Source organism: Leucoraja erinacea, chromosome 6 (genome assembly GCF_028641065.1).
Source record: "Leucoraja erinacea ecotype New England chromosome 6, Leri_hhj_1, whole genome shotgun sequence".
NCBI classification, from domain to species: domain Eukaryota; kingdom Metazoa; phylum Chordata; class Chondrichthyes; order Rajiformes; family Rajidae; genus Leucoraja; species Leucoraja erinaceus.
Genome location: NC_073382.1, coordinates 73,142,111 through 73,160,052, shown reverse-complemented (window position 1 = coordinate 73,160,052; position 17,942 = coordinate 73,142,111). Strand labels below are relative to the sequence as shown.

The following is a 17,942-nucleotide window of genomic DNA, read 5'->3' as shown; positions in this document are numbered from 1 at the left end:
CAAAGAGAACTCTTCAAAAGTCTGTTTTCAATGCCAGTTTCAAAAGGGAATTTCAAAAGACTTGTTTCAATAGGTTTAAAGATGATTACTTAACTATAAAACACTTATTTTTTTCGAAGATAAATTTGTCTGCTGTACAATTGTATCCAACTGATATGAAACCGAGAGCTTGCCTTACTTTTTGAGGCTACATTAACAAGAATTGCCACTTATAGTGATCCGTATGTTTGCACACTTAGATCACAATTTCTCTGTCCCGTTGAACATAATTTCCAAGTTGTGGGAACATTTATGTTGCGGTGGCAGTAAGTTACTGCCGTTGTATGCGGACGTTTGTTACAATAGCGACAAAAAAATTTTTCAACAATCCATTTGCATAATGGAATGTGTTATGTGGTCCCATTCCGTCAATGAACTGTATTATTGCAGCCATGTTTATAGAATAATTTCAGAGCATTCTAAATGGAGAAACTACTGATTCTTCCTGAAACCTTTTCCTTGGCAACTCTACTTTGAAGGAAAATGTTAAATTGCAGCTGGATAGAGAATTGAGAAAATTCAACAAAGCCCAAGCTCGCAACACCGAGGAATTTGGATGCTTTACAGCCATAAGGTCAGAACACAGCAGGTTTAGAGAGGTGTGGCGGGCGGGCTTTGCCCTGATCTGCAGGTTTAATAAAAGTGAGAAATGGCTTAAGTGGACACGGTTAAATAAAAGTGAGCGGGTTCACTACTCTTCCAGTGTCGACCACTTTCAGTGTGACACTGGAAAGGCGAGCGAGAATGAGAGAGGCGGTAGAGAGCAACTCCAAGCCGACTCCCCATGGGTGAGAAACACAAGATGGAAGATGTCGATGACTTCAGGGGAGAAGGAGGAGGCGATGGTAAAGAGGGGAGGGGAGGAGTGGACAAAGCGACAGTCGACAACAAGTAGCCATGTCAGCGGGCGCTGCAGGAGTGGCAGCCCCAGGGGTGACTGAGTGCATCCTGTTGGTGGCGGCAGCCTGATGAAAGCTCTGTCGGCCAAGGGCTACAACGTGAGCCGCAACAATAGTCGTGTCAACCAGATTGGTGAAGAAGGATTTGCTGGTGTAGACCAGCAGTGTCAGTGCCTAGTTTTAAGCTGATTCTGACTTACGTTAAATCTGACTTACATCAGGGTTTATGGAACTTAAGCCAGGGTGTCTGGTATTTTGTTTTTCCTTCATTACTACATCTATTTTATGTAAATTTGGAAATATCACTCTGACTTCATGTTTAAATAGTGAATGTAAATTTTGAACCGTAGATTCTTATGGAACACCACTTCACTTCCTTTGCTGGTGTTGAGTAATTGAACTCTTGTCTGTTTTTTCTGTACTTTCTGTTTTTCCACATTTTGCCCTTACTCAAGAATCTACTAAGTGACAAGTGTTGAATCTTTTTTTCAAAATTCAAAATACATTATATTGCATTTCTTTTGTATGTTCTTTTCTGACCTTTGTATATCATCAACTGACCTTTGGAATGACATTAACTGTCTGCCAGTTGTCTGGCATCTTATCCGTTTCCAATGAATTTTAATATGTATGCAATGATGCCAGAGCTATATTTTCCCTAAATTATTTTAATATTCGTGTATGTGGTCCATCAGATGAATGGTTTCACTCCTTTACATGTGATTAGACTATCAAATATTTCAATTTCTTATCGTATATCTAAACCATTTTCTGTTTCCTTCCATCGTACCTATTCTATTAGTCTAGCTAATAAATAATCAGGTTAGAATTATCCAAACAATATTTCTGTCACTTACATTTATGACTAAATGACTCATGAATGCTATTAGGAAATAACTCATATGGAACTTATCAAATCTTATCTGATACAAGCATTGGAAAGAAAACAACTGAAATCCATTAGTTTAATCATAAACCAACGCACCTCTCTTCCAATCTTCCCCCCCCCCCCCCCCCCATCTCCAACCAGATCCGAAACGTCACCTATCTATGTTCCCCAGAGATGCTGCCTAACCCAATGAGTTACTCCAGTACTTTGAGTCTTGGTTAACCATAAATTATTTGGAATTTTGCTTCTAAGTATTAAGTATTCATTAGCACTGAAAATAAGGCATCTAATTAGGTGGTTGAGGGAAAGAAACTTACAGATGGACAGAATAAACAATTACTGCACATGACAGAGGCCAAATTGTTCCAGCCACCAGTCATCAGTCCAGTCCAGATTAGATAAGTCATTTCACGTCAGGTTATACGTTTAGCATTACTGATGTTAATGACAGCAATGATTGACATTTATTAATAAACCATTTGTTATTCCTCAATACTCTGAGCGATTTATGATCCATGTAAAAATGTATAATCTTATACAACCAAGCAGTTTGTCAAGAGTCAAGAGAGTCAAGAGTCAATTTAATTGTCATTTGGACCCCTGGAGGTCCAAACGAAATGCCGTTTCTGCAGCCACACATTACACACAAATAGACCCCAGACACAACATAATTACATTTTACATAAACATCCATCACATAGCTGTGATGGAAGGCCAAAAAACTTATCTCTCCACTGCACTCTCCCCCCCCCCGATGTCAGAGTCAAAGTCAAAGCCCCCGGCTGGCGATGGCGATTGTCCTGCGGCCATTGAAGCCACGCCGGGTGGTGCGAGGTCGCACACCGGGTCTTGGTGTTGGAGCCCCCGGTGTGCGCTCGCAAAGTCCCGCGGCCATTCCAGCCGCGCGGGGCAGTGGTGTCAGGCCCCGCTCCAGGAGCTCTTCAACCCCGCAACACGGGCGGGAGAAGTCGCCGTTGCAGGAGCCCCGAGAAGCGGTCTCCCTCCAGGGACCCGCGGGCTCCCGGTGCCGCCGTCCGCAGACCCGCAGTAGCAGCCTCCGACTCAGCAGCGGCATCGGCAGCAGCAGCAGCAGCAGCAGCAGCAGCAGCAGCGCTCCACCGCCGCTCCACCCGCGCTGGACTCGGCCAGCTCCGCGACGGCAACGGTGAGTCGGCACCAGAGTCCCCGGCTTCTTCCCATTGGAGGCCGCTCCTCGTTGCGGCCCCAACGACACCCGAGACCCGACGAGAAAAGGTCGGGTCTCCAGTGCAGGGAGAGATTCAAAAGTTTCCCCCCCCCCTCCCACCCCACCCCCCCCCCCCCCACACACACACACACCCCCAACATAAAATAACAAAAACTACATAAAAACACAGACAAAAAATAATAAAACGCGGACAGGCTGCAGAGGCCGCTGCTGACCAGAGTCGCGCCGCCTACCGTTTTAGTAATGCAAGTGAAAGATATATTCATCAGCAGCTCTACAAGTGGTCACTTTGAATGTTGCCTTCTGGAAGGTTCTTAGGAACGGCACAGTGGTGCCATGGTGGTGTTGCTGCCTCACAGCGCAGAGACCTGGGTTCAATCCTGACTACGGGATGCTGTCTGTAAGGAGTTTGTATGTTCTCCCTGTGAGCGTGTGGGTTTTCTCCAGGGTCCTCCCACATTCCAATGACGTGCAGATTTGTCGGTTGATTGGCTTCTATAAATTGTCCCTCGTGTGTAGGACAGAACTAGTGCATGTGTTATTGTTGGCACAGCAGTAGAGTTGCTACCGTACAGTGCCACGGACCTGGATTTCATCCTGACTACATGTGCTGTTTGTATGGAGTTTGTATGTTTTCCCTGTGACCGTGTGGGGTTTCTCTGGTTTCCTCCCACACTCCAAAGATGAACAGGTTCGTAGGTTAATTAGCTTCTGCAAATTGTTCCTGGTATGTGCAGGATAATGGTAGTGTAATAGGTGATTGCTGGTTGGTATGGACTCGGTGGGGTGAAAGGCCTGATTCCAGACATTGTATCTCTCAGGTGTAAAGTAAAATAATGCATACCAAAGTAGCAATTCATCCCCTTGTGGGCTGCTCCACCATTCAATGAGATCATGACATATATTTTAATTCAGTGCTACTTTCCAGCACTCTCTGTCTCCAATCTCTGTCCTGAATACCCGTAACAACTGAGCGTCCTCTCCCACCGCGGGTAGTTTTCGAAAGATTCACTGCACCGAATCTTTCCTCAAATGATAAACCATCAATCAATCTGATGAACTTTTGTTGGATTTCCTCCATCGCAAGTTTACTTTTTCTATGGAAGGGACCACAGATCTTCTAGCCGAGGTCTCAGCAGGACCAAATATAATTGGAGCAAGATATAAAATCCTCAAATTTTACAATATTTGCCAGCATATTATTTATCTTCCTAATTGCTTTCTGATATTACTTTTCAGGGATTAGCTTCCAAGGTCCTCAGGGTCCTTCTGAATATAAACACCTTTGAATCTCTCACGCCCTTAATAAATATATTCTGCCTTTCTATTTTCAAGCACACCATATGTCTATTTATTTTTAACTTCACCTTTTCTGTATTAATTCCATCTCACAAACCCTTGCTCAGTCATGTAACCTATCTATATCGATTTGAAGATTCATGCACCCTCCTCAAAGTCCACACTGCCATCAAGTTTTGTTTCTTCAATAAAATAAGATGTGTTGTGCCTCATCCCTTTACCCAAACCTCTGAGATAGAATGGGAACAGCTGAAACTGCAGCATCGATCTCCGAGGCATCCTCCAAGCTGCAGCCTGCGTACCTGAATATGACCTTAAGTATTCTGAAGCTTTTTTCAGTTCTTTATCTCAACATCAATCCATGCAAGTATGTTACCCTAAATTACTATGTAATTTTGACAAGCTTTTATGTGGCCCATTATGGAAAGCATTCTGAACGTCCAAATACACTACAAACCTTACATTATTATGTTATAAAACTGAAAAATACTTAACAGGTTTGGCATTGTCAATGGAGAATGAAACAGAGCTAATGTTGCAAGTCGTTGACCCATTTTCTGAAACCACAAATATGTTTCATATACAACAAAACTCTTCAATTCTGAAGAATAGCTCAAGGCTATGCTGCAGGAATCCACAGGATTAGTTCAGGCATCAGCACTTTTGATAATGTCTGAAGTTTTCAATGAATTCCCAGGTCTTGGTTATTACTCAGGTGTTACCTTGTGCATGACTATTAGATATGAAAAGCAAGGCAAAGATGCTACCCTCAGTCCTTCAATTAAGTTATTAGCAGGAATTCACTTGCATAAAAACACATTTTGATGTTTGTTGTCACATGAATATTCATTAATTCCATCTTGTTATAACAAAAATTCTACTTATTTAATCTCTGGTTCCTTTGTTGATATCTATTATATGGTACAGACTATTTGTCAATGGAAATTGTTGATCCTCATTCACTCTCATCAAGCTTCACCAGTCTTGCCATGTAATTGAAGTCTCTCATCCCTGGTACCACTTTAGAACATTGATTCTATGCCCTCTGCCAGGGCTTGGCATCTATATAACGTGCCAGTCAGACATGGATGTAAATCTTCAATTGAAGCTTCAGCAATGTTTTAAATGTTTACCATAACATCTTTAACTTTCAACTTCAGGCTTGTATTTATAAAGGCTTCCTTCTGTTTTTTTTTTTTTAATAACCATCATAAATTGCATTGCTACCTTGCTGTACTTTTACAAATGTCTCTTTGATCCCCACCCCTTTTGTAGATCCAACTCTTGGCTGGTATTGCATCTCCTTCATCCTTCCAAAACAAAAACAGCGTGCCTTTTCAAGGGAATTAGTGTGCCTATTTTCCCGTCTATAAAATGTATTCCTCAAGCCTCCAAACAGCTCTATTAATTGTTAACTACACTTCCAGGTATCCTGCAAGATTTGAAATTTTATCCCACATAAAAGTCTACAAAATCAAAAGAAAAGCAGACTGAACCAGATAAGAGCACATGAAATTAGTGTGAAATACCGGTACAGATGGGTGAATGGCTCACTAACAGAAAAGTCCTGACAGATGGATTATTTTCAGATTGACAGTCAATAATTAGTGGGTACAAAGGGTATCATGCCGGAACTACAGCTACTTACATTCCATAATAATAAATCGGACTAAGGAGTTGTGTGCTCTGTAGCCAAATGTGTTAATAGAAAGGCACTCCCTGTAGTGGACAACTTATGAAGACACATGTAGCTTACAAAGGAATATAGACAGGTTAGGTGAGTGGGGAAGAAGAGGTTGCCAGAAGGAATATAACGTAGAAAATACATCATTATCCATTTTGGAATGAAAAATGAAAGAGCAAATTATTATATTAATGGAGTGAGAGTACAATATACTGCAGTAGCTAAGAATCTGAGGGTCACAATAAGTTAGCTTATAGGTTACTCAGAAAAGCTCATGGAATGCTAACCTTTATTACAATGAGTGTAGAGCATAAAGGTATGGGAGTTTTAATGCAACCTTACAGGGCATTGGTAAGACTGCACCTGGAAAACTGAACAGTTTTGGTCCTTGTTCAAGGAAGTATATACTTGCACGATAGGAGTGGAGAGAAGGCACACCAGGTTGATTCCTGGGATCAAGGTCAATATATGGGCCGAGAGTCATTGAAGTTTTAAAATAGATGAGCAAACAATGAAACATACAAAATTTGTATGCTAAGTAAGGTAGGGTGGATACCAGATAGAGGATGTTTCTCCAAGTAAGTATATCTAGAACTAGACAGTATAATTTCAGAATAACCTTGTCCATTTCAGAAGTGGAATTTTCTGAGAGTGAACAAAATTTCTGAGAGTGTTGAGAGGTTAGTTAGAGGTTGAGAGGTTCTTTGTGATTCTTTACCCCAGAGACCTGAGGAATCGGAGTTGTTGAATATGTGCACAATCTCTGCTGAACGGTGGAGCAGGCTGAAGGGGTCAAGTAGTTTACTGCTGCTTCTTATGTAATTCTCAGGAGCCACCACTGTTTACTTCTCTTCTTATTGTGGAAACCATGTTCTACCTTCTGTGCAATAGCAATTTTGCATCATCAAATAATCTTCTAGAACAAGGATTCCCAACCTGGAGTACATTTACGCCCAGGGGTAAATAGACAATAGACAAAGACAATAGATGCAGGAGTAGGCCATTCAGCCCTTCGAACCAGAACCGCCATTCAATGTGATCATAGCTGATCATCCATAATTAGTATCCCGTTCCTGCCTTCTCTCCATATCCCTTAACTCCACTATCCCTGAGAGCTCTATCAAACTCTCTCTTGAAAGTATCCAGAGAACCAGCCTCCAATGCCCTATGAGGCAGGGAATTTATTATTTTAAGAATTTAATTGATTGATGTGTTCTCAATGACTGTGTTTGGTTCTGGTATCTGTTATTCATTAGTTGTTCATAAATAAGTGAAATAACATTGTTATGTGCTATTATTATTGTTATTTGAACTTAAAATAATAATGTTAAAAACACTATTTTAAAATGTCCCCTTTGTCGGCTGCTTTATTCGGGTAGAAGTGTAAACTCAAATTACTGAACAAAACAGGGTGTGGATGTCTCGTAGCGGCTCGTACAAGTAAAAAGTAACCATTTTTTTCATCACAAGTATTTTTTTACTTGTGGACATTTTTCAGTGTTGAAAAAACGTCACGAATTTACCGGCTTTCCCGACTACCCACCGTTACTTGTACGAGCCACTACGAATCATCCACGAACTCCTACGGACCCGCTATGGACATTCTCCGAGTTTGAATCAGGGGAAAACTCGGGAGAACTCTTGAATTACCTCGTACAATGGATCAGGCCCTTAAAGGGGAGATTAAGCATTAAGAGGGGAGAGGTGAAGCAGGAGCTGTCAAGCGATAGGTGAATCCAGGTGAGGACAGGTTAATGGGCAGATGGAGCCAGGTGCAGAAGTGAGGCGTGCAGATTGCAACAAAAGCTGGGAGTTGATTAGTGGAGACGGCAGATGATAAAATCAGCTGAGAACACAACGGTGGTGTGTGGAACTAGATGCTCCCTTATCTGATTCACTCCCCATCTTCCTTCCAAAAGCAGCAACTATCTCTTCCCTTTAGACTCTCAATACAGATGCAGAGTCTCAGTCAGAAATGTGGACCATTCCCCCCTTTGGGAAGTACAGGTGTGTACCAAGTCAAGCATTTTTATCAACCAGTAAATTGTGCACACAGGGAAAAATAAGTTGCAAAGGATATTAATTGATTCAGTAATTGGTTAAAACTGCAGCAAATGGAATATTGTGTGAATGTTGTGGACTTTGGACTAAAACAGATGAATCACAGTAGTTCCTAAAGAAAAAGATGTTTAGAAAACAGAGATTAAGAAACACATTTTTCTCAGGTGGTAGATTTCAGACGAAACAGCGTAACCCTAAAATTAGAGTAAGGACATTTAATAGTAACTAGACCAAGTGCAGACCCGTTGGGTCTGCTCCCCCAATGGTGTGATCCCCCAACCCAATATTCCACCATGCACCCGTCTCCTCCAACGGAACTGAACCCGTTCCCAAATGTAAGATTCCAGCACTCCCCTGCCTCCCTCAGCAGTGGATTAAAAAAAAAAAATCCAATTTCACCTCCCCTGCCTGCTGCAGCAGTTCCAATTGCAATACCAATTGGCCCTCCCCCTCCTGTTGAAGCACTTGCTGTGATATCCCATTGAGGTGAAAAGTTCAGAGTGTTCCTGTCTTGCAACTTTGTTTTGAAGTGTGTTGGAAGCTGATAGGAAGGAGCAGCGAATCAAAAGGAAGAAAGGCAGCCGGCAGCCGGACGGCAGGCGGCAGCCACAGACTTTTATATAATAACTAGACCAAGTGCAGACCCGTTGGGTCTGCTTTCTCCAACAGCGTTTGCGGGGGGGGGGGGGGGGGGGGTGGGGAGGGGGGAGTAGGGGCTGCGGCATCACACTCAAATAACCACCCCCCAAACTCACAGGTGGGGCAGGGGGGGGGGGGGTTGGTGAGAAGAGGGGAGGGAGGGGAGAGGAGGAGGAGATTTGGGAGGGAAAGAAGAGCGGGGTAGGGGGTGAGAGAGGGGGATGGGGGAGAGAGATGTGGGGGAGAGGGGAAATGGGGAGGGAGGGGAGGAGGGGGAGAGGGGTGGAGGGGGAGAGACGGGAAAGAGTGGGGAGTGAGAGGGAGGAGGAGAGGGGTAGGGGGGAAGGGGGCGGGTGGAGAGAGGGAAGGGGGTGGGGTAGAGAGGGAAGGGGGGTGAGGGTGAGAGAGAGGGGTGAGGAGAGGGAGAGGGGTGAAGAGAGGGAAACATAGAAATTAAGTGCAGTAGTAGGCCATTCGGCCCTTCGAGCCTGCACCACCATTCAATATGATCAAGGATGATCATCCAACTCAGTATCCTGTACCTGCCTTCTCTCCATACCCCCTGATCCCTTTAGCCACAAGGGCCACATCTAACTCCCTCTTAAATATAGCCAATGAACTTGCCTCAACTACCTTCTGTGGCAGAGAATTCCAGAGATTCACCACTCTCTGTGTGAAAAATGTTTTTCTCATCTCGGTCATAAAGGATTTCCCCCTTATCCTTAAACTGTGACCCCCTGTTCTGGACTTCCCCAACATCTGGAACAATCTTCCTGCATCTAGCCTGTCCAACCCCTTAAGAATTTTGTAAGTTTCTATAAGATCCCCCCTCAATCTTCTAAAATCTAGCGAGTACAAGCCAAGTCTATCCAGTCTTTCTTCATTTGAAAGTCCTGACATCCCAGGAATCAGTCTGTTGAACCTTCTCTGTACTCCCTCTATGGTCTGTTTCCCCAACGGCGTTTGCGGGGGGGGGGTGAGAAGAGGGGAGGGAGGAGGAGGAAACGGGATAGATTTGGGAGGGAAAGGAGAGCGGGGGTAGGGGGTGAGGGATGGGGAGAGAGCTTTGGGGGAGGGGGGGGGGTGGGGAGAGGGGTGGGGGGAAAGAGGGAAAGAGTGGGGGGGGAGGAGGAGAGGGTTAGCGGGAGTGATGGAAGAGGGACAGAGGGATAGGGGAAGGGGTGGGGGGGAGAGAAAGGTAGGGGGGTGGGGTAGAGAGGGAAGGGGGGGGAGAGAGAGGGATGGGAGAGGGGTGAGGAGTGGGGGAGAAGAGAGTGGGAGAGAAGTGGAAGAGTGGGGAGGGAGGGAGGGGTAGAGGGGTAGCGGGAGTGGTAGAAGAGGGACAGAGGGGTAGGGGGAAGGGGGTGGTGGTAGAGAGGGTGGGGGTGGTGGTAGAGAGGGAAGGGGGGTGGGGGAGAGAGATGGGTGGCAGAGGGAGAGGGGTGAGGAGAGGGACACATAGAAACATAGAAATTAAGTGCAGTAGTAGGCCATTCGGCCCTTCGAGCCTGCACCATTCTCCATTCAATATGATCACGGCTGATAGAAACATAGAAACATAGAATTTAGGTGCAGGAGTAGGCCATTCGGCCCTTCGAGCCTGCACCGCCATTCAATATGATCATGGCTGATCATCCAAATCAGTATCCTGTACCTGCCTTCTCTCCATACCCCCTGATCCCCTTAGCCACAAGGGCCACATCTAACTCCCTCTTAAATATAGCCAACGAACTGGCCTCAACTACCCTCTGTGGCAGAGAGTTCCAGAGATTCACCACTCTCTGTGTGAAAAACGTTCTTCTCATCTCGGTCACAAAAGATTTCCCCCTTATCCTTAAACTATGACCCCTTGTCCTGGACTTCCCCAACATCGGGAACAATCTTCCTACATCTAGCCTGTCCAACCCCTTAAGAATTTTGTAAGTTTCTATAAGATCCCCTCTCAGTCTCCTAAATTCTAGAGAGTATAAACCAAGTCTATCCAGTCTTTCTTCATAAGACAGTCTTGACATCCCAGGAATCAGTCTGGTGAACCGTCTCTGCACTCCCTCTATGGCAATAATGTCCTTCCTCAGATTTGGAGACCAAAACTGTACGCAATACTCCAGGTGTGGTCTCACCAAGACCCTGTACAACTGCAGTAGAACCTCCCTGCTCCTATACTCAAATCCTTTTGCAATGAAAGCTAACATACCATTCGCTTTCTTCACTGCCTGCTGCACCTGCATGCCTACTTTCAATGACTGGTGTACCATGACACCCAGGTCTCGCTGCATCTCCCCCTTTCCCAATCGGCCACCATTTAGATAATAGTCTGCTTTCCCGTTTTTGCCACCACCAAATGGATAACATCACATTTATCCACATTATACTGCATCTGCCAAACATTTGCCCACTCACCCAGCCTATCCAAGTCACCTTGCAGTCTCCTAGCATCCTCCTCACAGCTCCCCCCCTCTCCATACCCCCTGATCCCTTTAGCCACAAGGGCCACATCTAACTCCCTCTTAAATATAGCCAATGAACTGGCCTCAACTACCCTCTGTGGCAGAGAATTCCAGAGATTCACCACTATCTGTGTGAAAAATGTTTCCCTCATCTCAGTACTAAAGGATTTCCCCTTTATCCTTAAACTGTGTCCCGCGTGTCCTGGACTTCCCCAACATCTGGAACAATCTTCCTGCATCAGACAAATGCAATTCAGGACTTTTCACTTCACAAGCAAATCAGAAATGACAGTTAGTGAAGAATTTGAATAATCGCTGAGCGTTCTCTATGGCAACAATGTATTTGAGCATTGGGCATTGTGACATCACACGATGGAATGTTCACCGGGGCTGTGGCTCCTGCAAAGGCATATGTAAATGAATCCAATCCGATTGGCCATCTGTGAGCATCGGGCATTGTGACATCACACGATGGAACGTTCACAGGGGGCTGCTTGTGTGGATGTGAAACCAGTTTCTTTTTGAAATATTGAGGGGGTGGGGGGGGTGTAGGATTTCATTAAAAAAAGCGCACTCAAACACGACGAAATGTAATGAGGAGCGGATACTTAGAAAGAAAAGCGAAATCTCTACCGAAATGGAAAAGACGTCGGCGATCCTGCGTCCGGTTTCGGAGTTGCGGAGCGTCAAAGGAAGAAACGCGCGGCGGACGCCATACGGCGGCAGGCGGACTGATTTGAGTTTTATATATATAAAGATAGAAGATAGATAGATAGATGTCAGAAAATGCTTCTTTACATAAAGTCCAGTGAGAATCTGAAACTCTAGATGTTTAGACTTCAGCAAGGCCTTTGATAAGGACCACATGATAGGCTGCTCTTAAAGATTAGGTTGCATGAGATCCAGGCAGAGTTGGCTAATTGGACAGAATTGACTTCAAGGTAAAAAGTGTGGTAGTGGAAGGCTGCTGATCAGACTGGAAGCCTGTGACTAGCGGTGTGCCTCATGGTTCATTCTCGATCATTATGTTTTGTACCCACAGGGATGGATTAGATTCTGGGAATTAACTGAAGCACATGAAGGTTCCTTCCCTGGGAAAGCATTTGGGAACAAATGATCAGACCATTCACTTTAGCGTGATTTCTAAATGATCAAGTAAAAAAATCAAAGACAAAAGTACTCCTTTGGAGTTGAGGTGATTTCAGTGAGTTCTAGAGGGATTTGACTGAGTGGGACTGGACCGGACAGCAGGGTGAAGGGTGACTAAGCAAAAGGAAGTCTTAAAAGGAGAACGTTGGCTATAAAATACCCACAGTTCAGAAAGGATGAAAGGAAGAGCATCTGATGACCAGAGCTAAACAAAACAGAAAAATAAAGATGTATAGCAAATGCTAGGTTTATAATACTGTACAAATCTAACCTCAATAGAAATACAGAATGGCCAAAGGAATTAGGAGTTAGGGTCTGCTATTGCATAAAACTAAAACTTGAACTGACCTTGGCCACCTTGAACTAACCCAGGATTTATATGTTTTTTGGTACCCAACCCAACAAATGCAAAACAGCGGATAGAATGGGATCCCATGTGATCACGGTTTGGGTGGATGGGCTTGAGAGTAGAGAAGTAGGAGTTGCTTCTTGTGTTACATGCACTCTCCCGACTGTAACTGTGCAGTTAGCCATATCATGAAAGGTTGAGAGGAAAACTGGCCAAACACAGGTAAATGGGATTAGTTTAGAAAGGGCATCTTGGTTCATTTGGACTAGTTGGACCGAAGGCCCTGTTTTCATGCTGTATGACTCGGAACATGCTGTATGGCAGGACGGGGTACTGATTGGGGATGATCAGCCATGATCACATTGAATGGCGGTGCTGGCTCGGGGGCCAAATGGCCTACTCCTGCACCTATTGTCTATGATTCATTTTTCATATATACTAGACTAAGTGGGACTCAGTCACACAGGAGGCCTGGACCCCAACGCAACCATTCCCCAATGCAATATTCCACCACCATAGCCCCTAACTGTGCAGATGCGGCTCATTTTCCCTCATCTCCCAGCACTCCCTCCCCCTCCTCTTCATATGTGGGAGGGGAGGAGCGGAGCGGAGGGGAGGGAAGGGGGGTGTGTGGCAAGGAGGGTGTGCGGTGGGATGGGAGGAGGAGAGGGGGGCGTGTGTGGGTGGGCGGGGTATTGTAGGAGGAGGGGAGAGGGTGGTGTGGGGGGAGTGGGTGTGTGGGGGAGGGAGGGGTGTGGGGGCTGTGAGGGAGGGGGGAGGGGGGTGTGAGGGGGGCATGTGAGGGCGGGGGGGTGAGGGGGGATGTGGGGTGTATGATGCAAGGGGGTGTGTGAGGCGGGGCGGGTGCGAGGCGGGGGGGTGAGGTGGGGAGGCTGTGAGGCGGGGGTGGGCTGTGAGGCGGGGGTGGGCTGTGAGGCGGGGGGGTGGGCTGTGAGGGGGGGGGTGGGCTGTGAGGCGGGGGTGGGGGTGGTGTGAAGCGGAGGTGGGTTGTGAGGCGGGGGTGGGGTGGTGTGGTGTGGCGGGGGTGAGGTGGTGTGAGGCGGGGTGGACTGTGAGGCAGGGGTGGGGTGTTAGGCGGGGGCTGGGCTGTGAGGCGGGGGTGGGGTATGAGGGAGGGGATGGGGTGTGTGAGGCAAGGGGGGTGTGTGTGGCAAGGGGGTGTGTGAGTGTGGGCGGGGGGGTGTGAGGCGGGGGGGGGGGGGAGGTGTGGGGGGTGTGAGGCGGGGGGGTGTGTGAGGGCAGGGGGGGGGTGTGGGGGGGGGGGGGGGGGTGTGTGAGGGCGGGGGGGGCGGGGGGGGTGAGGCGGGGGGTGGTGTGAGGCGGGGGTGGGGTATGAGAGGGGGGATGGGGGTGTGTGAGGCGGGGGGGGTGTGAGGGGGGGGGGGGGTGTGAGTGAGGGGGGGGGGAGGTAGGGAGGGGGGGGGGGTGAGGGGGGGGGGGGGGGGGGGGGGGGGGGGGGGGGGGGGGGGGGGGGGGGGGCGGGGGGGGGGGGGGTGTGGAGGGGGGGGGGGTGAGGCGGGGGGGTGAGGAGGGGGGGGGTGAGGTGAGGGGGGGGGGGGTGGGGTGGGTATGGGGAGGGGAGGGCTGTGTGAGAATGGGGGGGCATGAGGGGCGGGGGGGGGGTGTGAGGGCGGGGGGGTGTGGGCGGGGGGGCAGTGAGGCGGGGCGAGGGGGACCAGGGGGGGTTTGTGAGGTGGAGGGTGTGTGGGCGGGGGGGGAAAGAGAGCTTGGAGAAAAGAGGGCAGAGGGGCATATCATGGGGGAGGGGGGCAGTAGTCAGCGAGGGGGACCAGAGGGGAAGGGGCTTTAACTGACGGTGCGCTGAGGACTCACAGCAGGCACTTGTTGCTGGATGTTCTCCTCCTCCGGGATCAGAGTATCCGTTTTCCATCTGGCGACATCTCCTACTCCTCTGCCGGCCATCCCGAGCCTCCCTCAGCTCCAGTAAAGATGTGATGGCGCAGAAAGGGGTGGACCATCCCGTGGAGTGACAGGAGAAAAGACCAATCCACGCAGCCCCGACTGGGAGGGGAGATCGATCTGCACATTCCCAATTTTTAAACCTCGCTAACATTTATATTGGACACCCAATCAGAACGAAACTTGGTGCACTCGCAGCAGAGGAGAACGGCGAGTACACTGGCGAAAAATCGTAGCACTATCACAAACCGTTTTTGCACAAATAGAAAGACTGCTCAAATCGGAAGATAACAAGATCAGTTTTAGATGATTTGCATTGCAGAATAGAGAATCAAAAATATGAGCAGATTTCCACGGTCAGCAGCAATTAAATACAACTGGAAATAAATGTGCCATATGTTAAACTGAAATAAGGATTAGCTCAACGGAAAGGGAGCTAATTAGTCTGGGATGCAAGATTTGGCAAAGAAAGGTGGGGAGTGGGTGGGGGGGGAATGAGAAGTACTAATTTGTTAAATGGATTACAGAATGAGCTCTAATGAGCAGCTTATATTATTTTACGTCTGACATTCTATATTTCCAAAGCATGTTTGGTTTGATTTTAATCAACTCAGATAGCAATGTAAGAATATGCTAATTATTATTTTTATTCGAACACATTTATAAATTAAGGGAAACGGCCTGCACAAACGCGAGCCAAGAAAGACCATTCCATCCCAATTCTAATTCCAATCTTTGTCCATGGTCTTGAAGTTAAAGGATATCAGGTGCTAATCAAAGCAGTTTTCATGCACTTTAATGGAGCAGAAGTCAAAAGGGCCGAAAGATTAATGAAATGCACCTAATCTTATGGATGCAATTTAACCAATGTTAAAATATGTCACTGCTTGGTTAAGTTAGCGTTAGTTGACTATACTTTGAAAATATTCTTGATAGGTCATTTGCAATGAGCATAAAATTCTCAACAGGTGCCACCAATTTACAAAGCCTGATATTGAAAGAGAAAGGCTGTAAAACATTGCCATATCAAATGTGCATTACATGGTTGAGTAAACAAAATAAAGTAGAATATAAAGTAGACTTATTAACAGAATCCCCTGAAAATGCAATCAATCTATAACAAGGCTGAATGCAATCTATTTTTTTTCTTGATGATCCACACATTGTGATGCATAGGGGGCTTTAAAGCAATGAACTTGATGATAGCTAAATAAATTGAATGCTTCCTTGCTTTCCCGTTCTATTTAATGTTAGAATGCATCTTATTTTCTTACCTGAATTCTTCTCTAGTAGATGCTGCTTCTTTTTCTGTCTCTCCTGTTTTTCTTTCTCTGCTTTCTCTCTGGCCATCCGAAAACGCCTCAGCTTTTCTTCCGCTTCACGCTGCCTCACGTTTTCTTTAGCAGCTTGCTTTAGTAAAACAAAAAAATAAAAGAATCTTCAAAGAAAAGATAAATCAAAATGCGCCAAAGATGGAAAAAAGGAAGATTAATTAGAATAACATGCATTACGTTTTGATTTTAGAGGCTAAACAGCTGTTTTAATTCTAGTTTTCAGGATATTGAAGGGAAAATTGTTTTGAGTTTTATTATGATTTGACGGAAGGGTGTTATTTCATGCTTAAATAAATACAGCAGCATAACTTGTTCTCTGACATTCTCAAACAAAGTATATTCTTACAGGTCTTTGAGCAATGTACAATTAGTTTTGATGGCAAATTAAAAAGTTAAAAATCTCTCTGGTGATAATATTGAAGTGTTATATTAGCAAAGCAAATATGCACTAATTAGTTTGCATGATCTTAACATTCCTCCACTTATTTAATTAATGCAGCATAACAAATATTTGTGGTAATTTTAATCATAAAAAAACTTCAAGTAAGCTAAATTTGAAATGCTGGTACTTTACTTTCAAAGTGCTTCATCATACAAACATACCATAAACATAGATTTGAAGTTGCTGATCTCATTGAAAACCTCCTCTACTGTGACTTTCTTTGGATTGATAACAAAATAGTGCATCAAATCATGGTAAAGCTTCTCCATGTTTTTGTGCATGTTGGCCAGTTTATGGTACTCTTCCCGAGCATAACTGGCAAAACTGTGATGTACTGTTAAGGAAAGTGTTGCTTTGTGGAGAAAACATGAGAAATAAATCAAAATATATGCTTGTATTTTCGTAATGTACATTCACAGAATTGGTTCTTTTATTATTTTTAATTTCCCATTAAAATAATAGCTTTGATACTACAAGACTAGGCTGATAATACTTTCAAAGTATGTAGATTGAAAGATATATTTGCTTGCCCTTAATGACCTCTACTCCCCATCAAATGTTTTTCAATTTCCAGATGGCCCAGCATATGTGAGGGAAAAGACAAACGGATCATAGGTTATCAGCAGCAAAATTATCTGCCTGAGCTATTGCATCCCTCCATACCACTGCATTCCTCTGTGTTGTTGCACCCGTTTGCCTACAGTACCTAGCATAGATACACTTCTTTGAAGACTTCCAACTGACAAAATTCGTCCTGAAATGGTGAAGATGAACATCATCTCAGAGGATTCCTGCAATACCTGCATCGTTCCACACTTCCTGATGAACAATCTATTTTGAACTTGATCTGGTTGTGGGGTGAATACTGGTGGAACCAGTGTTCCCAAAAACTATGTATGCGTTTTGCAAGGAAAACACATGTTGTACAAGCTCAGAAACTTAATGACAGCAACCACTGACATGACCTAAAATCATGAATCTTTCAAGGCCATGAAAAATTCCTGGTTCCCACATTGTTAGAATTGCAGGCTACAAGACAAATTACTCGCTTCATTATAATTATAATATAAACACTTCGGAAACAATTTTTTTTTTCCCTTATTACCATTAACAAGCTACTTTTCTATTCACTCCTTAAAGTAAACTAATCAAAGACTTCATGAGGAGAAAATGTGAAGAATGCCACTTTCACAGAAAACTAAAAAAAAATGCTGAGGAAAAATAACAGAAGGTACATAGCTATTTTTGAAATGGTTTTAACAGTAAATTCTGAGTTCACCAAAGTGCAAGGAAATAACACATTTGTTGAATCCTGTTTCATGAGGTTTGCAGAATGGATGTGGTATAAGTTCCACTGTGGTCCTGAGGTAGTCTTTCACTGAGAAGCTGAGCCCCCACCCATGGGTTTGGCATAGTGCAGCAATGGACAGTGATGCGACCCAGTGCAGCAATCTATCTTGCCAAGTAAAAGTGGTCAACCTTGAAATGTTTTGGCCACTAGTGAGGCCTTGCCTGCCCCTCCCAGCTCACTTGCTGGCAAATACAATGAATTTTATAACATAG

The 17,942-nt window shown here is 45.3% G+C and overlaps 1 protein-coding gene across 2 annotated transcripts in view; it reads right to left on the bottom strand.

Annotated features, from left to right (window-relative positions):
- The window catches only part of LOC129698312 (protein diaphanous homolog 3-like), a 463,901-nt gene that overhangs the window by 103,518 nt on the left and 342,441 nt on the right, over positions 1-17,942 (bottom strand). For both annotated transcript variants that reach the window (XM_055637392.1, XM_055637391.1), the window contains exons 24-25: positions 16,541-16,706; positions 15,878-16,013 (exon numbers count right to left, since the gene is read on the bottom strand). In XM_055637392.1, coding sequence (XP_055493367.1) covers positions 15,878-16,013; positions 16,541-16,706 — 302 coding nt within the window. The remainder of the gene's footprint in view (positions 1-15,877; positions 16,014-16,540; positions 16,707-17,942) is intronic.